The 25,777-nt window shown below is 35.5% G+C and overlaps 1 protein-coding gene across 5 annotated transcripts in view; it reads left to right on the top strand.

The window, feature by feature from the left end:
- Positions 1-25,777, top strand: part of LOC150100640 (DCC-interacting protein 13-alpha-like) — a 408,578-nt gene that overhangs the window by 162,568 nt on the left and 220,233 nt on the right. For all 5 annotated transcript variants that reach the window (XR_016549161.1, XM_090401384.1, XM_090401387.1 and 2 more), the window contains 2 exons: positions 4,106-4,284; positions 10,919-11,083. Coding sequence is in view for 4 of the 5 variants with exons in the window: in XM_090401384.1 (XP_090257510.1) it covers positions 4,106-4,284; positions 10,919-11,083 (344 nt within the window). In the remaining variant the exon portion in view is untranslated. The remainder of the gene's footprint in view (positions 1-4,105; positions 4,285-10,918; positions 11,084-25,777) is intronic.

Consider the following 25,777-nt stretch of genomic DNA (forward strand, 5'->3'; position numbering starts at 1 on the left):
TCTTATATTAACCACCCATATGCCCATGTAAATGAAATATATCAATAATCTTAAGCTTTATATCCATGTTATTTCAATTAAATATTAGTGGTATAATAGCTTTGTCAGTTTTAATGGACACTTGCATCCATGGCAACTGATGTGTATTCATGTCAAGGACTATAGGGGTGGGGAGTTGGGAGTTAGGGGTTTGGGTGAAAAATAGGTAGAAATTTAGGGAAGTATGACATCAAAACAACCTTTAAACCTTCTTTAAAACTAAAACATTTATTCAGTGCATCCAAGGATTCTCCCCCTCCCCTCTCTCTCTCATGTCCATGAGTATACTGAATTAAATGTACACAATCTTCTGTACATTGGTGAAACTGGATTCATAAAACTTCACCTACCTAATCCATCATGGGAAAAATAGGCTTTTCCAATTATGCTCTGTAGACATTCCACAGAATTGATTGGAAAGATGCACAGCAACTCTTGCATCGAACAAAAATTTAGTATGAAAGAAAATGTAGAGGCATGTGAGACTTTACTAAGACAACTAAATTTAAACAATAAGGGTGATCTCAAAATTTCTGTTTTGTTCAACATATATACAACTCTGACAAGACACATCCTTCAATCGCCTAAAAGCATTAAACTATAGTTAACACTAATCTCTACATACCAAAATAATGAAACTCATACAAGCTAATGACTACTTGAAAGCAAAAAAAAAGTAATTTCAGTAAAAAAAAAACCCTGCATTTAAGGACATTATATATATATATATATATATACACACACACACACACACTAGGGGGGGGGTTCTTTCCCCTACGGTGCTGATAAGATATTGCTAGATCTGTTTTATGTAAATGTTGATAACAGTGCCGAACTTCTTTTGGGAATGATATGACAGCTGGATGAAAATATCAACCCTGTATAAGTAGGCTTTCTGTCAATATCGAATTATATTGCTGCCATCTTAAAAAGATAAATTTATTGATGTTCTTTTGTATTTCAGTAGTGAATTTTCTTTGTGATAGTTACCATTTAAAAAAATTCAGAAAGTTGTTCTAATCGTCCAGACTGTTGCTAAACAATAAAATATACTTCATAACACTACCATCTGGTCAGTTTTTAAGATGGCTACTTCAAATTTCATTACACATCATAATTTTGTGATTGATAATGATAGAGAACCCATAGCTAATCCTTGTTTTTGGTTATATTTTTTGCCTTGCGATATGAAGGATTTGAGGCAATGCTTGAAAAGTTCTGGTGGAAACAAATCTATGTATGAAATTGCGTTCTCTGCTGGTACATCATATCTTCAAAATGTACCAATGATGGAAAGTTGCATAGCATTAAATCTGATATCAGAATTGGAGATGTTAAGCCACATATTTATTCTTATACAGATGATGTTATATAAATTCACTACAAGTACTCAGGAATCTTTATATTGAATGGATGCTATAATTGAATAGATTTGTCATTAAAATCTGCAGTTAATTAAAATATGTGGGAACATGAAAAACATCAGTTGCATTCTGTATTCTCAGTGGAAAAATATACGCAAAGTAAAAAAAAAAAAACATTTCAGCCATTTAGGCTCAATTTTTAGTGAAGATGGCAAATTAAATGTGGAAATAGATAAGTAAAGCTGATATGACTGAAAGCCAGTTAAATATATGTGGAATAAGAGAGAAATTAGTCAAAACACTTATTTAACTAGCAGTATTTAACTTACAAGTCTGAGAGTTGGGTTAGAAATAAAACAGTTGATCAACAAAGACTTGGGATTGAATACTTTCATAGATGAAGTGAGCAAATAGTATGAACAGAATCATTAAAAATGATTCTGTCATTTATACTATTAAAAATGAAGATATTAGAAAGGAATTTTACATTCAAGGACAACTCTGAAGAGCAGAGGTGGATAGAATGAAAGAAGAAGAAAAGTTGGTTTGATGTGTTTGAAGCCAAATTATATGTGAGCTCTGATTGCAAATAATGAAGTTTTGTTTATATATTTTCTTTGCACCTTCTTGTGAGCATTACAACAATCTATAAAACCATGACTTAAGTGTACAATAATTTATTCACATTTTATAATAAGGTGACAACAGAATTGAATAAAGGAGATGACTACAACATGATACTACTGGACTTTGCAAATTCATTTTACAGAATACTGCAGTCTATCAACCACTTGGGAGTGACTGACACACACACACACACACATCAGAGGGTGGTGTATGGTGGAGTGGAATCAAGGTGAATGAGAGTGACTAGTGGAGTGCCCCAGGGCTCTGTACTAGGACCACTACTCTTTAATTTGTACATTAATAATATAGCAGAAGATTTGAAAGGGGACATTCAGTTGTTTTCCAATGATGCAAAATGAGGACAATAGTTGTGTAAATAAAGGTGTGTAGATGTTTTACAGGATGATTTAAATAAATTGGCAGTGTGTGTGCAAAAGCAAGTTCAGTGTTGTAAAATGGATGAAAGGGATGAAAAGATTACACTCTTCGTATCATATTGATGGCACTAGTTTACAGGAAATTGATGGGGATGTGGTGGTGATGGTGCATAGAGATTTGAATTTCAGAGAACATATTGCAAGAGTTGGGAAAATAGCTCAAAGGATTACTTGGATACTGAAGAACATATTGACAGGTAAAGATAGGGAAGTTATTTACCTCTTTATAAGGCTATGATTTGGCCACATGGTGACTACTGTGCACAGATTTGATCACCTGCATTTCTTGGGGATTGGGAGGTGGTGGAGAGGATTCAGAGATGAGTGACCAAACTGGTGACAGGTCTGTGGAATGTTCCCTATGAGAATAGGTTTAGGATTGAGGATAGATCGAGTGTGTGAGTTGCAGAGTTTAGCTGGCAGGCAGAGAAGAGGTGATATGATAGAAACTTATAAGTCATTAAAGGGATTCTATAAAATTGACACAGAAGAAATTTTTCAGTACATGAGGAGTAGGGAGGAAAACAAGGGTCACACTTGGAAGTTGTTTAAGGGTGTGCAGACTATGTTCTTAACTTGGTGAATCAGTGGAATGGATTGCCAGAGGTGGTTGTGAGTGCCCCAACAGTGAATAGGTTTAAAGAGATGTATGATAGGTATTATGTTAATTGATAGAGTGAGTCTCCTGTGAAGATTTGAAGACTGCTTTAAAATTTAATATATTTTATTGTTTTCTGCAATTTGAAATATATTGTATTCTCTATGCTTTTCATTGGGCATAATAAGTGAGAAGATACTGTTTTCTTAATTAAAGGTTTAGTAGCTCACCGTCTGAAAAATTGATAAAGTTGTGAAAAAGAAATAAAATTTTAAAATATGAATCCCCCTCCCCCCATTTAAAATAGTTTTGGATTCAGTGATCTTTTTCACTTGATTTTTCAGCATGGGTAGAGGAAAGGGAGGGAGAAATAGAGAGAGAGAGAAAGATTTCTTATGTTCATTTTGGTATTTTTTTATTCTTACTGTAAATTTCCTTGATGCTTGAAGAACAGAGGTTTCAGATGAATTGTAATGGAAAACATTTATGTCAGTGAGAATAATTTTGGTATGTGTTGAGAGTATGGAAATCAGCACTAAAGCCAGTCAAAGTAACAGTAGCAATTATGGAGATCTCAGAAATTTAGATCTCTATCAGTTGGATGATTAGATTTGGGTGAAAAATCCAAAAGTTCTGTGTAGTTGGTTAAGGTTGAGGAAGCAATAATAGTAGCAAATGAATTACACAGACTGATGTAAAGAAATTTTGAACAGGAAAGAGTCATAATGGGAGAAATTCTTTGTTAGATAACTTGAAATCCAAAAGTTCTGTGTAGTTGGTTAAGGTTGAGGAAGCAATAATAGTAGCAAATGAATTACACAGACTGATGTAAAGAAATTTTGAACAGGAAAGAGTCATAATGGGAGAAATTCTTTGTTAGATAACTTGGAGTAGATGGACATATGTTATCAAAATTTTAATTGTCATTTAGAAATTTATAATATTTAATAATTTTTAGATTTGAGATGATTATGGCATTGGGAATATTTTTTCAGTGCCATAATCAGTATACTTTTCATTTTTTATATTTTATTTTGCAGATGGCTCTTCATTATTATGCCAATTTAAATGCATTACAATATAAACGGAAGACTGCTCTACTTGAACCATTATTAGGATTTCTTCATTCTTTAAAATCTTACTTCACTGTAGGTCATGAAGCACTTAATACTCCTGAGTTAGATACTTTCTTATCTAATATCAGTGCCAGCATACAAGGGTAAGTTGATGTAAGGTAAATTAAGATACGAGGGGAGGGGGTCTGGAAAGTTCTGATAAGACACCTAGAACAAAAATTAATTAATTTTGTCTTCTTATATATCCTAAAAGAAAAAGAACAAATTATTACAATTTGATAAAACATAGGGATCAAAGGTTTTTAAGTTATGTTCTTTCTTGTGGTTATATCAGCTGCTTTAATATCATTTTTGTTGTTTATCAAAACTTTCCAGGCTTCTCCCCCACCATTATGTGTGTGTGTGTGTGTGTGTATGTATATGTATATATATATATATATATATATATATATATATGTATATATATGTGTATGTGTATGTATATATATATATAAAACACAGTAAAGCTATAGATGTTTTAATTAGTGTCCCACTAATAAATGTAAAAGAATTCCAGAATTTATCATGAAATCTACCAGAAAATTTAATCCTCTAATAGAAGATGCAGCATTTTATTTTCATGTCATTGCAGATCTTTTCACAGAAATTCACTAAAAATCAAGAAATCTGTGAATGAGGCTAGTTTGAATACTTCTTGGAAATAGGTGAAAATGGTTTATAAGGCCAATGTTTTAAATATTTCAAATTTATGATATAATAATCATAATAAAAAAAAAATGGCAGTGAACCTGAGTTCAGTTACAGTGTGCTGCACTGTGAAAATGTACAGAGCAGCAATGTTTAAATAAACTGTTTTAAATAAACAATCCATATTCACAGAGCCACATAGGAGAATTATGTAAATACAGAAGCGATATCCTTATGGGGAAATGTGAGCTGTATCCCATTGGTTTAAATATCTTATTACTATGTTATTATTAGTTATTTTTGTTTTAGCTATTTATAACTAAACAAAATAATACAAAAATATAAAAACATTACTATATTAAAAAAAAAAGCCTGTTAGATTTAGAATTTGCTGATTTTTGACGTTTTTGCTGATTACTTATCCATGCATGAATCTTAGTACTGTAATTATTTATAAAAAGAAATGTTCTTCTCAAAATAATAATACAGTGATACCTCAGCTAACAAAGATAATTCATTCTGGAATTGCATTCGTTAGCTGAAATGTGATTTCCCTTAGGTTTCTGTAGAAAATCGTTTAATTCGTTCTGGATGCTGCCTACTATTTAAAGATAAGTTTTATAAAATAGTAAAAAGCACAGTATAAAAGGGCAAAAACTCACCAAAGGCTGAGATGAACAGCTACCCAATTAGATGAAGGAGAATGGAAAGTAAAATGAAAAACTGGCAATCTTTACACTATTATATACACTTTATTAAACTGAAAATATGTACACAACGTTTTTACTATTCTTATTCCAAATTTTCAAAGTTTATTCAAGGTAAGTCTCCTCTTCTTCAGTAGCTGGCCTCTGTCTCTTTGCTAAAGGAGAAGTCAAAAATCTGTCCAAAGTTGATTGAACTTCTCTTTTTTTTCAGAAGGTTTTTAAAGTGATTCAGACACTTGTCTTCAACCAAGGCACAAAGTCTGTTCATTTTAGCTTTGTTCGGATGCCACTTTGTAGCCAAAGACTGAAACTCTTCCCAGTAGTGCAGCAATTTTTTAATGTCACCTGTTGGCATTCTTCCCTTTTTATTGCTGTCCTCCTCCTCTGATGAGCACTCTTTATCTTCCTTGTCTCTTTCCTGATTCAGTTGCTTTTTCAACTCTTCAAGATCTTTTGTTTTCCGATCTTTTGAGTGTTCTTCAACTAATTCTTCTACATCTTCTTCATTTACCTCCAAATGTAATGCTTTGCCCAAGGAGACTATCTTATCTGCAATGTCAGCATTTTCAGCAGCATCTTCAGCACTGGAAACAGTACTTCTTAATTTGCAGCAGTCTGGCCATAACTTTTTACAGGCAGCATTAAGTGTCCTATTTAATTAGATAAGAATAGAATTTCCTAATTATAAATTAATCCCCCATAGTAGAATTTAGCCAAGTAAAGAATAAATGCTATCATGCTTACCTCTCGCATTCACAGCCACATGGAGCTTGCACCGCACTGACACTGGTATGAGGCTTCTCGCTGTCTCGAACGTAAACAACCCAGTCCGGGTTGGTGGGTCTCCCCTGTGTGATGTAGCCAGCTCATTTCTTTGTCACACACATACAGATGAAAAAGATAAGCTCCTGGAATGGCCCGACTGTTCATGTTTGCTGCTTTATGTTAGCGTGTGCATCCACTAAAACATTCGTTAGCCGAGTCCGAAGAACAGCAAAAAAAATCTTCGTTAGCCGAAAAATTCGTTAGCAGGGTCACTCGTTAGCCGAGGTATCACTGTACAAGATATTCTATATACATCATCCAAAATGTCAGAGTTAGATTTATGTATGTGCTCCTGAAACTGAGTCCCAGATTAGAGGGATGAAAGGACTTGTAATTTAAGGAGGCTAAGAATTCATTAGAAGCAGAATATATTAGAAGCAGAAACTCTAAATAAGCTTTACAGATTATCTTTTCGTTATATCAGAAGTTCTAGGCAAAATTTGCAAAAAGAATATTTTAGGTATTGAATTCATGCAACAAGTTTGAAAATTGACTTCATTAATAAATATATTTGTGTGTATTATTGGCAAAAACAAAGTATTTTCCTGCATATATCATATTTTGGTAAGATTCTAGTGCGAAAAATTTAGCATATTACAATATATTAACTGTTATTATGGTTAAATTTTTACATACTGTTGGAAGTTTTTCCTTCCAACAGCGTGTAAATAAATAAATAAATAAAAATAATAATAAAATACAAGTTATTAGTTAGTGTTTACTCTCCCTTTGGGGAGATCCCAGTGTCTTCTTTTTGCTCCTGTGTTGGTTCCTAAATTTAAGCAATTTTCTTATTTAATTATTTTTAACATGTGCTTAGGTAAAACATCATGCTAATTTGAAAAAAAAGTAGAGGTTGTAATCACTGAAATCTGTCTAATGGTTTCTGAAAAATTGTCTTAGAATTTCCATAGGCATATAAGTGAAGCTGCCAGCAGAACAAAGCCCTTAACTATTAAAACAATACAATTCTTCAACTCTATATGCTGCAATAATCACCGTGTTCACTAAAAATACCATCTAATAATCATCTTCAGAGTAGCAGCCATGTTTGCTATAAATTGCAAAAGCTAGATAAGATTGACAAAAATTACATATTGCAAAGTTCCTTGGCATGCCACAAATATTATCATCACTTGTGTAGAGGGCAGTGCAGAAATGTACCAGATATAGCATCTTTCATAAATGATTCTACTGGCAGACTAAATATTAGCAGCAGTGGTTTAACTAAAACTTTATAGAAAGATGACAGGGGAAAAGGAATCAGATGTGAGAGTTCTCTTAAGAAAACTTCAGGGATCCGATATTTAGAAGACCTAAATGCCATTAAAGCCAAAATTAATGCAGATAGCATGAAATAAGAAGGAAATTAAAGAAATTATTCAAAACTAAAATAAACAGTTTCAAATCATCACTTGAATACAGCTTTAATTGCATTCATGATTTGAAGTGAAAACTGAATGCAGTTAAAAACTAATCAGAGTTGTCTAACAGAAATGTAGAAATAGGAAATGAAAATAAATTACTGATGCTGCATGAAAGTGGGATATAAAAAATTCATCAGTGCTCCAGATTGAGTAAAGCTGAGATAAACAGCTTACCAGAAGTTTAAAATGAACACACGCAATAAGAGCCTGGAAAAATTACTTATTGTGATGAGACCTAATGCAGAGAGTCATTGAAAGTAGATCATCAAGGGAGGAATGGGGAAAATGTGTGTGAAAGTTCAGCTGTAGTATGCAAATGTAATAAAGATATGAATGGCTTCAGACATGGTTATGCATCTGGCGAAGGGGTGGAAATATATCTTTTGAGTTTGGAGCTTTTGACTATGTCTAAGGAGGGAAAGAGAAAGTTCTACAACAAGACCAAATAGATTGCATATCTAATTATAGTCTATACACAAATACCAGGAGCATCAGAAACAAAGGAGTTATTTGAATATGATGTGGCCTAAAATTGTTGGCATTAGTGAAACCTGGCTATCAGAATCAGATATGGTAACTGGGATCGAGTGTAATGGGTATACTATTTTTAGGAATGACTGAAGAGATAAGAGAGGAGAAGTACTACTAATGATACCAGATGACTTAAGTCCATTTAGGGTAGAAATGCAAGAAAATAATGATGGTAACAGTGTCGCATGTATTGGTGAATTTGAGGCTATCTGGTGTGAAGTGAAGGCTAACAGAATGAAATATATGGTCGGGCATTGCTACAAACCTGGAGGCTCATTTGCAGGGGACGAAGCAATGCATTGCCAATTTAACCTTATGGGCGACTTTAATTATTCAAACATTGATTGGATAGAGGAGAAATCTTATAACAGTGAAGAGGAAGCCTCCAGGTCTGTAGCAACACCCCACCATATATATGGTGGGGGTGTTGCTACACACCTGCAGGCTCATTTGCAGGGGACGAAGAAATGCATTGCCAATTTAACCTTATGGGTGACTTTAATTATTCAAACATTAATTGGATAGAGGAGAAATCTTATAACAGTGAAGGGGAATTTATTTAATTGTTGCGAGACAACTTTCTTAAGTAGCATGGAAAAGAAAGAACTCTAGGTCAAAGAGTGTTAGATTTGTTCATAGTGCCAGAAGGGGTTTCTGCTAAGAATATGACTATTTTAACACCAGTTGGTGATTGATCATGTCTTGCTTTCTTGGGAAGTATCTAATTATATTGATTGACTAATTGATGCTGAATTACAAAGCTGGAAATTAATCAACTTAGAAGAATACTATCTTTGGTTCCATGGAATCAGTTACTGAATGGGAAAAATGTCAGCAGTGCATGGGAATTTTTTAAAAAGTGCTTAAATGAGGAGGTATCTGAATGTATTCCTAATGTTTGAAGAATAATAGGTTGGGAATGAAATGCATGTGCAACCTTATTAGACAAGAGATCCACAAGAAGAAGATGATGTGGAAAGAATATTGTGAGAATTAGAATGAGAGGAGTTATGAAGTATATAAAGTGCAGGCCAGAAAAGTAATGAGTATTCTGCAGAAAGCTAAATCAGAGTATGAAAAAAAATTGGCTATGCAGGCTAAAGGAAATCTAAAATAATTTTCATTATGCCACAAGCAAAAGAAAGAATGAATGTAGAAGAATAACTTTACTGAATATAGATGGTACTCGAATGTCAGAAGTTAATGAGATTGTTCAATTAATGAGTGCTCACTTTGCTAAGATAATCAGGTGTATGTAATATGATGCACAGTGTAACTACTTCTACATTGGATGGAGAGTTAGTGGTGCATGAAAATGAAGTTGAATAGCATAAAATGGCATAACGTGGATATGAATTTGTCAATAGGAACAGATGGAATATCAGCACATTTGCAAAAAGAATGTTCAACCAAATTGGCTAGGCCTTTCACATGTTTGTATAACTTGATTCTCAGTTCAGGAAGGGAAGGAATAATGTATGATAGTTCCATTGTACAAGAATGGTGTGTCTAACTACAGATCTATCAGTATCTCTGATGTAGTGAAGATTTCAGAGAAGGTTGTTCGCAGTATGGGTTTTCTGAAGGAATGTCATGTTTTAGCAATTTGCTCGTATTTTATAACAATGTTATGGCCAAGTTGGATTAAGGGAATGGATACACTATGGTAATGTTGAATTTTGCTAAAGCATTTGATAGGATACTACACAAAAGGCTGTTGCATAAACTCAAAAATATGGGATTGAAATATAAACTCTTAAGTTGGATAAGTGGATGATTGACAGACAGATATCAAAAAGTGGTATATGGTGGGGATGAATCTGCCAGATTTAAGGTGATCAGTGGTATACCTCAGGGTTCAGTCCTTGGGTCATTGTTGTTCATTCTATACATTAATAACATTAGGAAAAGTCTGACAGAAGATATGCAATTGTTTGCTGATGATGACGCAAAGATAAGCAGGACAATCAGGGATGCTACTGATATCCAGCAGCATTCCTGGCAAATGAAAATGGCTGTCAATTTAATGTTAGTAAGTGTCAAGTTATACACATGAAACTGATGAGGCTAGGAATCTTGGCATAATGGTGGATAAGAATTTGAAATTAAGGCAGAAAATAAGGATTCACTAATGAAAGTTGTGCAAGGGTGTGTGTGGACTAAATTTTTTACTTGGAGAATGTTGAATGAACAGAATGGGTTACCAGAGGGAGTAATGAGTGCTTTAACCACCTCACCAGCCATTATGGATCAAATACGCATCTTCATACGCTTCGTATCCATCATATATTTCAATGTAATATCAATGATATTACAATTTTAATATGCACTTCACATCCATGATAACTTGGACGTATATATACGTCTTGGCCGTTAGCGTGATTAACAGTGAATGAGCTTAAGAGAGATATGTTAGATTTTGAATGAGTAATCGTTAGTAGTGTGGACAATGCGTTTTCACTATGGAGATACCTACATAATAATATTATTAATCATTTGAAATTTTTTATAGATTTAGATATAGATTTTTATAGAAAAAAATTATTTGTGAGTGATTTTTTCTTGCTTGTAAATACTGAAAAATATTATTTTTTATACAGTGTGCATGCTGAATTAGGTCAGGAAACTCAAAAATCTGTGGATCTAATGGATACCATTGAACAGCAAAGTCAACATCTTTATTATGGTGAGCCTCCATCTGACATGCCATACATTCCACCAAATACTGGTTTAATGCAGAAGGCTGGTTATCTCTTTGTGAAAACGTATGTTATTTCTAATCATTTTTATTTTTGATCATAGTCTTTCACAACATATAAAATGGTTGAGTGAGATTTTGATCATTTTATATGTAGCATATATAGAGATGATGGTGAAACTATATATGATCACAGATCAGTTATAAACTTATAATTGATATTATAAGTTCATAAGTCTGATGTTAATTTAGTAGGCATCTGAAGGATAAAGGTTCATTTGGTAAGCCTTTGTACAACCTCTCCCTTATTTCCAGTTTAAAAAAAAATCCCAGAAAAACAACAAACTTCAAAGATATCTAGTGCCTACTTGCAAGAATAAGCCTTTGCTCTTTATGTATCTATTAAATGAACAATACTGGCCTCAGCAGTAGTGGTCTAACTTCATTATCATCTCTGTAAATATCTGGGGGTAATTTGGTAAACATGACCTTCTCAGAGTAATAAGCAGTATATTGTTTCTGTATTATATGCAATTCCTTAAACAGACATGAAAATACATAGCATACTATTTCCATGTGAATTGCTGATTTGTTCATAATTGCCAGATTATCAATCATAATAGGCTAGTTCTAGGCTACATTGAGTATAGGTGTACTATTATGAAGCTCCTATAATTAGTGTTTTTTTTTTATTCATTCAGTATTTTCTTGATTATTCTATCTTTAGTATATTATTATAGTTTTTAGTGGATTTGTTGTGTTTAGTCCATTTATGTTGAAAGTTTATTTTTCACTTGGTTAGAGTATAATAAATTTAGTTTAATCCTTTATCCAAGTGTGAGCAAACAAAGTTTGCACCTGAAAGTTTGCCCTAGTGTTGAAACACCTTAACCAACTCGTTGCAAAGGTGGAGCAAGCTACCAACACTCCTATCTCAGTATCTCCTATAATGCACAACACATCTCCTTGCAGATATGTCTAATGTTATGCATTAAGGGAAGGGCCGCTACCCAGACTAGTTTCGACCTTTATTGAGGTCTCTTCAGTGGGAGCCAGGCCCAAGTGGAGATATCAGGCAGAAGCATTAGCAGGTCATCTCCACCTATAGGAATTGCCAGTTGGTGTGCCACCCTTTTTTAATAATTTACTCTGGATTTAGAGAAAGATGTTGAAAGTTTATTTTTCACTTGGTTAGAGTATACTAAATTTAGTTTAATCCTTTGCAACGAGTTGCCCTGGTGTGGTACCACCTTAACCCAGTCCTGATGATACTTTCAGGTGCAAACTTTGTTTGCTCACACTTGGATAAAGGATTTAACTAAATTTATTATACTCTAACCATGTGAAAAATAAACTTTCAACATCTTTCTCTAAATTCAGAGTAAATTATTAAAAAAGGGTGGCACACCAACTGGCAATTCCTATAGGTGGAGATGACCTGCTAATGCTTCTGCCTGATATCTCCACTTGAGCCTGGCTCCCACTGAAGAGACCTCAATAAAGGTCGAAACTAGTCTGGGTAGCGGCCCTTCCCTTAATGCATAACATTAGACATATCCGCAAGGAGATGTGTTGTGCATTATAGGAGATACTGAGATAGGAGTGTTGGTAGCTTGCTCCACCTTTGCAACGAGTTGCCCTGGTGTTGTACCACCTTAACTCAGTCCTGATGATACTTTCAGGTGCAAACTTTGTTTGCTCACACTTGGATAAAGGATTAAACTAAATTTATTATTTAGTCCATTTAGTAATATAACTGTAGAAATATTAGTTTAAATCATCTTAAAAATTCCTCTAAAACTTGTAAGACCAAAGTGGCGTCAAAGCAGCACAAGTTGACATGGGTGTCAGGGACGAGACACCGATGTCACAGACGAGAACCTTTAAAAGTCCCACTGAGTAGAAGCATTGCAGCATCTATGTTGATAAAATAAGTGATGGTAATTTGACATTTGAAATATCCCAATTAAAAGAAATTATTAGAACATTTACTAGAGAATTCGAAAAAGTGGAGAAATGTTTAAAGACATTCAGACAGGATAAGAACAATAATTATAACAAGAAGATGCAGGAAAGCACTGAGTTAGTAAGAATAATTATGTGTTTAAAGTTTTTTCACTTAGTTAAACTATAAAGTAAAGAAGCCAAGAAATTATAATCTTGGTTTAATCCTTTATCCTTGGTATCTCTTCTGGGCTAGCTCCCACTGACAAGACCTCAATAAAAATCAAAACCAGTCTGGGCAGTGGTCCTTCCCATAATACTTAGCATTATACATGTCCAAAAGAGGGTTTTCTTTGCATTATGGGCTACTAAGGCAATTGATGTGAAGTCATTTTCCTCTATAAGTAGCCCAGCCATGAAGATACTTCACATTCAAACTTAGATTGCTTACACTTGGATAGAGGATTAAACCAAAATTAGAATTTCTTGGCATCTTTAATTAAAGAATAATAATAATAATAACAAGGTAAGTTAGTTAGAATATAACAAAAAAAGAAATAATATGGTATTGTGATTCAGTCATATGATCAGTCTAGGGAACAAAAATTATAGATGTGACAAATATAATAGAAAAAGAAAAGTAAAGGTGATGGTAGTGCTTTTTGGAGCTAATGATTTAAGTAATGAAAATATCATATAAGAGATTGGAAGAAGCAAGAAAGAAAAGTGAGAGAGTAAAAATTGTTCTTTGGCAGTTTTAGCTAAGAATAAGGGCTATAGCCAATGATTCAGTGCACAACTTGTTGTAGAAATAGATGAGAGTTTTTGGATGTGTGCAGTGAGTTTAGTAGAAAAAATTTGTGGAAGTCTTTTCTACCTAATGAGTGCCCACTTTATTAAAATCTATCAACCTGGTGTATGCAACATTGCACTTACTGCTACCTCTTCACTGGATGAAGAAACTCAGGTGTATGAGTGGGAGGTATTAGAGCAGTTGCACAAACTGAATAAGAATTCTGCAGTAGGGACTGATGAGATATCAACACGGATAATAAAGGATTGCTCAGATGAACTTGCTTTCCTTTAGCCAGGCTATATAATTTGAGTCTCAGAACAGGAAAAGAGCGGAAAGAACATAAGGTAGTTCCGTTGCATAAGGGTGGAACAAAGACTGTTGTATCCAACTGTTGATTTGTCAGTACTTTTGAAGTGGTAATGAATATTTTGGAAAAGATGGTGAGGACTCGCATTCAGAAATGAGTTAACAGAGTATCTCTACTTTGGAATGAACAGCATGGGTTTACTAAGGGAAAGTCATGTTTGAGCAACTTCTTCACATTCTATAATAATAATGATATTGAATTAACAAGGAGAATGGATACACCATGATACTTTTGGATTTTGCCAAGGTTTTTGACAGAATACAACATGAGTGGTGCATAAATTAGAGAATGTGGGATTCGATTTTAAAATGTAGGCATAAATAGGAAGATGGCTGACTGACAGATATACAAAAATGCTATGTGGGGGATGCGAGCCTGCAGAATTTAGTAGTGTAGCACAAGGATCAGTCCTTGATCCATTGTTATTCAATCTATATAATAATGACATTGGGAAGGATTTGACTGGTATACAGCTGTTTGCTAATGATTCAAGGAGAGGGGAACCAAGAATGCAGGCAATATGCAGTATTTTCAGAATGATTTGAATAGGCTGGAATTGTAGGCATGTGAAAATGGCTGTCATTTCAATGTTAGTAAAAGAAAAGTCATACACTTTAGTGTGATTATATATCCAATGTCATATCATATTGATGGGAATATACTAGGAGAAACCGATTACTCTAGGGATCTTTGAGTCTTACTAGACAGGAAGTTTAAGTTCAAGTGCCATATAGCAAAGATTGCAAATACAACTCAGAGGATAACCGGAATGCTGTAATGAACCTTGACGTGTAAATATAAGGTAGTCATCTTGCCTCTTTACAAGGCCTTGATAAAACCTCACTTGGGCTGTTGTGCACAGGTCTTGTCTTCTGATTTTTGTGGTGACTCTCTGCAAAGGAGTGCTAAAAATGATATCAGGATTGTGGAATACTGATTATGAAGATGGATTGAAAATTTGCAGACTAAACACTGCTGACAGGAGAAAGGGGGGGGGGGATTGATATGATTGAGACTCGCACACTTCTGAAAGGGTTATACAGGATACCGATAGAGTGAAGTTTTCATTTTATGGAGAGTGTGGAAAGGATGAGAGGGCATCTTGGAAGTTGAGGATGAATGCAGTAAAGAAGGGAGTGGGAGCTAGATTTTTTTCTCATAGAGTGATGTGTGATTGGAATGGACTGCCATTAGATGTTGTGTGTACAAGCAGTATAATAATGAGTGATGATCTGCATTTGAATTGATCAGCATCAGGAGCTGGAAAAATTATTTATTGGGGTTGAGACTTAATGTAGAGAGTCAGGGAAACTAGTTCAGCTATGGTATTCAGATATGATAACGATGTAAATGTGATTAAGCATGGTTATTATTATTATTATTATTATTATTATTATTATTATTAAACAAGACTTCATGGAGTCAAAGACTCATCTAGGAGGTCCTTTTATCTCACACACATCTCATCATACCGGGTCTTAAACACATTCAAACTCCTTGCAGACACCACACTCTCAGGCAAGGCATTCCAATCATTCACAACTCTGCACGAAAAAAACCTGCCTCTCACTCCCCTACTCACACCCTCTTTATACAGTTTCCAGGCATGACCTCTGGTTCTCCCCTGATCTCCCACTATTCTCTGTAGAACTTCTCCACCATTGATCCTATAACAACCCCTTACCAACTTGTAGGTCTCTATCATATCTCCCCTCTTCCTTCTCTCCACTAGACTCTGCAAATTACATCTTTTCAATCTTTCCTCATACTCGACATTCCAGAGGTCAGAAACTACCTTAGTCAGTCGCCTTTGGACCCTTTCCAACATCTCTTCATCCTTCTGAAAACCAGGTGACCAAATCTGGGCACAATAGTCCATGTGTGGCCTAATCAAAGCCTTATACAATGGAACAAGAATCTCCCTACTTCTACACGTCAGTGTCCTCCTCATCATTCCCAGAAGTCTTTGTGTTGTCTTCACAATTTTGGCGATGTGTCCCCTAAATTTTAGATCCTTATCCACTATCACTCCCAGATCTCTTATTTCCTCTACTTCCAACAATATATTCTCACCAAGCATAAATTCTGCATCCCATCTTTGTTTTCCAAATTTTAAAACCTTACATTTTGCAACATTGAACTCACATTCCCATTTTCTTGCCCAATCACTCAATTTATTCAAGTCTTCTTGCAAGGCCACAACATCTTCACTACTCTTTATGGTTCGTCCCAACTTTGCATCATCTGCAAACAACTGAATATCTCCATCCAAATCTTTGCCAATATCATTAATATACAAGTTAAATAGTAAACGCCCTAAAACAGATCCCTGAGGCACTCCACTAGTGACTTTCCTTTTCCTCGATATTGCACCCCCATACACAACTTGTTGATACCTATCAGATAGCCAGTCTCCAATCCAATGCACTAATCTAATATCCAACCCCATCTGCTCTAGTTTGACTGTCAACTTATCATGAGGTACTCTATCAAAAGCTTTTGCAAAATCCAAATATATTACTGTGTATCCTTTTCTCCTCTGTCCAAGGAAGCAGTCACTTTATTGTAATAAGTAAGTAGATTACTAAAACACGACCTCCCTTTAGCAAATCCATGCTGTCCATCAAAGATTATACTATTGTTGTCAACCCAACTCTGGATCCTAGTTCTCACAAGCTTCTCCAACAACTTAACCACAACACCTGACACACAGATAGGCCTATAGTTTGATGCTTGAGTTCGATCACCTCCTTTATGAAGTGGTACAATCTTGCCCTCCTTCCACTCTTTAGGGACTTGACCAAGTGCAAGACTCGTATTAAAAAAATATGTCAAGGCAGGTGTCAACTCTCTGGCACATTCCTTCAGAATATGCGGTGATATATTATCAAGTCCCACAGCCTTATTTACATCTAGTTTACTCAACTCCCCAAACACCTCTTCCTCACTTACAGTCAGTCTCTCCTACCCATCATCAACTGCTCTTAATCTCTCCATGAAGTCACATTCACAAGATTGAAAGATCTTTATGAACTGCTCATTAAGTATCTCCACCACACATTCTGCAACAGCTGTCTTTATACCATTTCCTCCAATCAATGTCATCCTTCCATAATCATTCTTTCTTTTGCTGGCTACATATCGAAAGAACTCCTTGGGATTCTTTTTGGTTTCATTAGCTAACTGCTGTTCATACCTCTCTTTAGCTACTCTCACCAACCAAGTCACTCTCCTTGCCTGGTCTTTGTAGAACTCATGAAATTGGTTACTTCCACTTCTCTTATGCTGCCTCCACAATGCCCTTTTTCTCTGTATTGCATGCTTAATCTCTTTATTCATCCATCTCACACCTAACTTATTTAACCTTCTCACCCGTGGTATACATTTAGACATTGCATCCACTAAATATTTTTTGAAAATCCCCCAAGCTGCATTGATCTCTTTTCCAGCTAACTCCTCATTCCATGCTACACCTGCAAGCTGTCTCCTGAGCTCTTCATAATCACCCCCCTTGTAGTTCCACATATACCCTTTTTTCACAGGGGTCCTTACACTGCTGGCAACCACCCAAGTAATCACCTCATGGTCACTTTCACCAATTGGTGGATGATTTGATACCTCATTGATAATTACATCCTCCGATGAGATGACCAAATCCAAGACCCTTAATCCTCTTGTGCCCTCTGTTACATACTGTCTGAGGTAGTTATCCCTCAAAAACTCAAGAAACTCATTTTCTTTACTTCCAGTTGCTATCTCTTCATTCCAGTCTATATTGCCATAATTAAAATCACCCATAATGATCACCCTTTTCTTATTTGCTTGGCTTATTTGACTATACATTTCACTATCACCACCATCCACATTACCAGGTCTATAACAACATCCCACCAAGTATTTGATTCTATTCACCTCTATCTCACACCATACTGCCTCAAAACCACTGGCCCCATTTCCCTCTTGCATCTCTACTTTGTATGGACATAACTCTTTCTCTATCATCAATAGCACTCCCCCTCCCTTTTTACCCCTTCTATCCTCACGAAACACATCATACCTTTCCATCTCTATTCCTGTCAGGATGTCATCCTCATCTAACCATGTCTCACTTATTCCGACAATCTCTGGGTGCACAGACGCAATTAGTGCAACCATTTCATCTGCCTTGTTTCTTATACTTCTAGCATTGGTATACAAACACAACAACTCATTTCTGGATCTACAGCTAGTTCCACTGATACCACTCACTCGATGTGATCTCTCCATGCTGGACTGGGGCCATTTCCCTTTCTGCTTCTTCATTTTAGAACCCTTTGCAATTCCATCTGTTTCCTTTTGATCCCTGATCATCCCATTACTTTCCTGCCTACACATTCTCTCACCTCCTCTTGGAGCATCCACCTTTCTCACGCTGTGTATCCCTGTCCACCTGAGCCTCGCCGTTTCCCTGCTCCTCTTGCACACCCATTCTCTCATTTTCTATACTCATACCACTCACTTCCACATTCATTTCCACTCCTTCAATCTCTCCTGTCTTACTCTCCTGCTCTTCCACATCACTCCCCTCTCGATCTGATTCATTCTCTCTATTCACTTCTCTACCTTCCAGCAGCAGTCTCTCCAAGCGACTCACACCATAACCACTCAAATGCAGTCCATCGCTCCCATACAGCTCACTTCGTCCCTCAAACTCATTCCACACATTAACAAACTCTACTCCCATCTCCTCACACATTTCAGCCAGAATATCATTCATAATCCTTGCTCTCCGCCTCATTTCACCACAATCATACCTAGGCAACACACTGACCACCCTTCCTGTCACACTATTCTCCTTTATCTTTCCAAGCAGTCTCCTGACATTCATTTTGACATGCTCTTTGTTCTCTCTCAAATCATTCGTACCAATTAATACAATTAACTCTTTTGCTCGTTCCCGCCTCATATTCAATGCCTCAATCACTCTACTCATTTTACCGCCTGGAAAACATACCTTGTGCATTTTATCCTCTAGCACACCTTTAATAATGGAGTCGCCATACAACGCCACTCGCTTATCTTTTGTTATCTTTTTTGCCATCATGATTTATTTTAATAGTTTTGACCTGAATTCTCTTAATTTCATTCCGCATCCATTTCATTTCTTGCTTCATCCAATCCAATTCACCTTCTGAACCTCGCGACACATTCACTCTATCATTAAATCTTTCTAACTTTCTAACTCTCAACCCCCTCTTCTCACTTTCCCTCTCATTCATCCTTCTTTGTTTCCGTACTTTCGGTCCAACATACGTCCAACTTTCACTATCATTCTTCTCACTCTCACATATCTTTCTTTGTTTCTGTACTTTCGGACTAACATGCGTCCAACTTTCCCTATCATTCTTCTCACTTTTACTGTCATTCATCTTTCTTTGGTTCAGTACTTTCGTTCCAACATGCGTCCAACTTTCGCCATCAGTCATTCTTTTTTCGCTATCATTCATTCTTTCGATTTTTTTTACTTGCGATTTCTGCACCACGCCATTTCTACTTTCATTCGTTCTCTCAATTTCGTTTCTTTCCGCCTTACTTTCGTCCCTTTTAACGTCCGTTACGGTTGTCAAATCGCTCTTTTTCTTTTTTCCTGATTTTTTAACATTTTTTCGCCTGTCTTTCCCGCCATCCTTCTCTTTCAAACGTGCACTCGCGACACTATCGGTACTAGCACTTTCTGTCATCAACTTCATATTCGCATTCATCAATTCCTCGTTCAGGTCACATTTCGCACACACCCTTCTTCCATCCGCACTAAACATCCACAAATCATTTATGTAGTCGAAGGAATACATATAACAGACCTCACACTTAACGAACCGACTGAAATCCAAATTAAAATCATGGAATGACAATGCCGCCGCCATTTTTTTTTTTTCTCTGCAGGTTACTAGGTCTAATATTAACGTTTTCGTATTTAGTTTGAGCAAGAAAAAAAACCCCACACTAATAATATCGGTAGCGTACAACGTTTACAGCCGCTCTTACTTAAACAATTACGCATATATACTTAATTATTCCTAGTAAAACTTATCTGAATCAGGAGCTCTTCAAAACACGTTCGTAGCGCTTGACCCACTAGCGCCCCCATCCTTATGTATAGGGATGCACTGAATATTCAGTTTTGCTTTGGTATTTGGTTACTTTGCCATGTTTTACTTGTTGCTCCAGCTGAACCAGAAGAAAGTTTCGGTATTTGGCCAGCCAGAGCAGAAAAATTCCTTTTATATGTGACATAATCAAGAAAAGCCTCCTCTTATCATGCACAACTGTTCAAATAGAAGGGTTTCCGAAGCTAAATAGTAAACTTATTACACATAGATATTATTTCTGGAAAATTTTCCATGTTACTCCTCTAAATAAATATTAATTTTTATGGCTATTTTGCCTATTTTTGTTTAGGAGCACCCTTTTATGATGAGTAACATGTCACAACATGTCATCGGCTTTTTACTCAATTTTTAGAGTATTACTGATGTTTTAAAGATATAGATATATGAAGAATATAAGAAAGGAATAATTTTGGAATAATTCTGTGAGTAGACATATAGATACAAAATTAATAACGGAAAACTCACGTACAAAGATTATTTAATAGTATAATTTTCGCCTGTGTGTCACAGGCATCTTCAGGACATTTTAAACTCAAATTAAACAATAACTGACAATTCCAAAAAGTGCCACCTAAGTAGCTGGTATAAGATAACTAAAAAGGTCAATAAATTTTCTTTAAAAAAAAAAAATAAAAAGGTAAGAAAGATTAGCTGATTTATAAAGTACTATCTCCCATAAAGGGGATAGACGTAAACCGTTGGATCTGTTTAAGTTAGGAGAATGAAGTAAAGTTTCACATGTTTCTTTATAAAGGCGTTCCATGAGGAACCGACTTTTGTGAAGGACTCTTGTCTTTCTCCAATGAACTCTATGTCTAGTGAAGATGGCATGTTCTGCAAGTCCAGACTTTTCAGGTTTAAAGTATTCAATATAAGATTGGTGTTCTTCTAGCCGAATAGAGGCAGATCTTCTTCCTATTAGTCCGAAATAAGATAATCCACAAGAGCATGGAATCTTGTAGACACCTGGATAATTAAGATGTGGAAGCTTGTCCTTAGGAGAAGTGAGAAAAGTGGAGATTTTTCTAAGCAGTCGAAAGGCAACAAAAATATTTAGTGGTTTTAAAACTTTTGCTATATGTTCACTAATGCCTTGTACATAAGGGATAGGAATGCACGTTATTTCTTCTGTATTTGAAGAGGAAGACATATTAAAACTACTCAAAGCTCTTTTAATGAAGCAATTCTTATAACCATTAGATAGAAAGGAAGAAGTTATATATTGCAGTTCTTTCTGTAAAAGATCGTCTGAAGAACAAAAGGAGTGGGCCCGATGAACCAGTGTTTTAATAGTTCCTGCCTTTTGACTGGGATGATGATGAGATTCAGCATGGATATAATGGCTTGTATGAGTCTTCTTTCTATAGACTGAGAAATGTAGGTTACCATCTGGTTGACAAAGAATTAAAAGATCTAAAAATGCTAACTGCTTATTTGATTCTACTTCTATGGTAAACTGGATCCTAGGATGAAATGCGTTTAACTTAATGAGAAATTGTTAAAGTTCATCAGAAGAGCCATTCCATACAGCAAAAATGTCATTGATATATCTGAACCAATGAGTAGGTCTGGGAGAAATGTTGTCAAAGATGTTTAAAATGTTCCATAAAGATATTGAAGATAGCAGGAGAAAGAGGATTGCCCATTGCTGTTCCTTCAATTTGTTGATACAACTTATTTTTAAAGGAAAAATAACCAGAATGTATTACAAAATCAAATAATTTTACAATGCCTGAAGGAAATTCCTGTTGCAGTAATTCAATGCTTTCAGAAAGAGGCACATTTGTAAATAAAGAAACAACATCTAAACTGATCGTGATATCAGAAACGTCCAAATGAAAATCTGAAATTTTATTTTTGAAATCCAAAGTATTTTTTATATAAGTATCAGTTCTTCTAGTTGAAGAGGAGAGTAAATTTGATAAAAATTTTGAGATTTTGTAAGTGGGGCAACCTATACAATCTACGACTGGTCTCAACGGAATGCCTGGTTTATGAACTTTCGGAAGACCATACAATCTAGGTGGACGACCGAAGAAGATTTTAAGTTTTTTCTTTTGATCTTCATTCCATGTGGATACATCATCTATAAGAGAATTAAGTCTCTTCAATTGCCTCCCAGTAGGATCCAATGTAAGAGGCCTATAAGTTGAATAGTCACAAAGTAATAGAGACATTTTTCTCTCATATTCCTTCCTATCTTGAATCACTACAGCCTTCCCTTTGTCAGCTTTCGTAATAATTAAATTATGGTTATTCTTCAGTGATTTCAATGCTTTAAACTCAGAGTAAGAAAGATTAGGACGAGGAGGCTTGGCATTAAAAAGAATTTTCGCACATTCAAAACGTAACGTGTTGGCTGTTTTTTGGGATAAGGATTGAATACCTCTGTCTATGTTATGAAAAAATCCATCAGGGGCACCTTATTCGGCGTAACGGCGAAATCATATTATAATAGCATTATATATATATATATATATATATTTTTTTTTTTTTTTTAGGAAATTTATTGACCTTTTTAGTTATCTTACACCAGCTACTTAGGTGACGCTTTTTGGAATTGTCAGTTATTGTTTAATTTGAGCTTAAAATGTACTGAAGATGCCTGTGACACACAGGCGAAAATTATACTATTAAATAATCTTTGTACGTGAGTTTTCCGTTATTAATTTTGTACCTTTGGAGGATGTTCCAGGTTGTCATCTTATTGAGCAGAATCCAGTATATGGTGATATTACTGAAGTATGACTGAAAGGAATGGGGTTGGAAATGCGGAGATAGAGATATGTGGGAGAATTGCCGGTAAGACAAAAGATATGTGAAATTTAAAACCCGGGATTTTTATTGGTGGGTAGTGAATTTTTTTCGGAAGAAAGTGAAAGAAAGAAATTTTTTGGGGAAAGGAGAAGGATAGAATGTGATGAAACAAGATTAAGGGTGGGAGTAATGGGGAGTGAGCCATTTCGACTGTGTGTCATCTTCGGAGCTCATGGGAAAAGTGGAGGCTATGTCATGTTACCTTGGTGTTTTTGTCTTTGGTGTATCTGTGTTGTTTTCTATCAGTTGGAGTTGTGACCTAATTTTTGTTTTCGAGCTTCCAACTCACAGAGATTATATAGAGGTTCATCATCATCATCAAATTCCTGCCATGTACCCTCAAGGGGTGTACAGGATATGACAGTACTACATGAAAAAATTACATCATTACTAACTTCCTATCTACAATTTTCCTCCAAATCAGTCTGTTACTTGTCAAGACTCCAACATTATCAGATCTTATATTTCTATCGTCTAAGGCACTTTGTACCGTATCAATCCAACTATATCTTGATCTTCCTCTCAGTCGCTTTCCTGCCAACCTAGCAGAGAACACTTGTTCTGCTAATCTTTCCTCTCCCATTCTATTTAAGTGACCATACCACCTGAGATTAGCTCTGCTAATGCATTCCTGGATGCTGACAATGTCAAGTTCTTTCCTAATATCCTCATTTTTAATATGATATTGCCATTGATGCCATCTGTTCACGCCTCTAATCTTTCTCAGGACTCTCATATCTGTGGTCTCTAGTCTTTGGTCAAGTGTTTTACTTCTGACCCAGCTCTCAGATCCATAAGTTAAAACTGGTTTGAACACTGTCTTGAATACAGCTAATTTAGTGTTCCGACTAATTTCTTTCTTATTCCATATGAATTTATTCAATTGACTTCCCACCATACCAGCTCTGCTGATTCTGTTGTCTATTTCTATATTTAATTTACCATCTTCAGTAAAAATCATGCCTAAGTAGCTGAAATGTTTTACTTGTTTCACAGGTTCTCCATTCGCAACACAGTTGACATTTTCAATGATTCTGCCTATTTTCATTGTCTTTGTCTTTTTATTGCTGACCTTCATACCATATCTATTACAACAGCTATTCAATTTAGTCAGAGAATCTTGCAGACTTGGAGCGGATTTATTTAGAAGTATAACATCATCCGCATAAAGCAAAGAGCTGACATTAACATCTCCAATTTTGATATCAGTTTTAATACCACATTCCTTCATAATGTGATTCATATAGATAATGAATAACAGAGGGAATAATGTACATCCTTGTCTCACACCAGATTTAACATTAAACCATCTTCCTGTACTTCCTTCAATTCTAACTGCTGACTTACAACTCAAATAAAGACTAAGTATTGCTTGATATAATGCCCCATTGACACCATATAACTGCAGCGTATTGAATAGCTTCTCTCTTGGCACCTTGTCATATGCCTTTTCCAAATCGACAAAACTTAAATACAGATCTTTGTTATATTCCCATGCTTTCTCGACTATTTGTCGTAAAGTGAAGATCTGATCCTGACAGCCTCTATTTGGCCTGAATCCAGCTTGTTCTTCACCAAGCTTTTCTTCCACAATTCTTCTCAACCGTTTCTCAAGTATACTTGCTTAGATCTTGCCAGGAACACTCAGTAGGGAAATACCTCTGTAATTCTCACATTCAGTTTTATTTCCCTTTTTATATATGGGTACTATGAGAGCTCTACTCCAATCATTGGGAATTCGTCCCTCTGTCCAGGCTTTCTGAACTATGCAGTGCAGCCACTGTAAGACTTTTATACCACCATACTTCAGCATTTCTGGTCGAATATCATCTACTCCTGCTGCCTTTCCACATTTCAAGCCTTTGATGGCTTTTTCTACTTCGAGTATGGATATGTATTCCTGACTGCATGTCTGGTCAGTGTTTTTAAACCACTGTGCTGTCATCACTGCTTGTTTCATTTAGCAGTTTTTCAAAGTAATTACTCCATACTTCAAGGATATCTTTTTCTCCTGTTTTCATGACACCTTTATCATCTCTAACTCCTTTTACAGCACTCTTTCCTCCATTCCTAAGCTTCTTCAACAACCTCCAGAATATTTTGCCACCTTCTTGATATTTATTTTCTATATTCTTGCCAAAGACCTCCCATGACTTTTGTTTAGCTAGTTTTACACACTGTTTAGCTTTCTTACATTTGTCTCTGTATTCTGTAAGAGTAAAATCTGACTTATTTGCCAGGAACTTTTGATATGCTTTCTTCTTTTCCTTCACTGCCTCTTTAACTTCTTGTGTCCACCAGGGAGTTCTGATTTTTTTTATCCTTGCACACAACCTCACCACATCCCTCTCTGGCAGAATCAATCAATGTTTTCTTCAGAGTTTGCCACTGAATCTCCAAGGTTAGATTCCTGTTCTCAAACTCTTTCATTTTCTTTTCAATAATCTTTCTGTATTTTAGTCTACAGTTCACATCTGAGAGCTGCTCAACTTTTATTCGCTTTAAAACTTTCTTACATGTTATTCTTTTCAATGTGAAATTCAGTTTTATCCTGGTCAAGACTAAATAGTGATCGCTTCCAATTTCAAATCCTCTGTACACTCTGGTGTCCTGCACCAGGGAGAAAACATCACTATCAACAATAACATAGTCAATGAGACTTTTCTTATTCCTAGCTTCTTTTCTCCA

Source organism: Typopeltis vanoorti, chromosome 12, assembly GCF_054136105.1.
Source record: "Typopeltis vanoorti isolate ZY-2024b chromosome 12, IOZ_Tvanoo_1.0, whole genome shotgun sequence".
Lineage (NCBI taxonomy): Eukaryota > Metazoa > Arthropoda > Arachnida > Uropygi > Thelyphonidae > Typopeltis > Typopeltis vanoorti.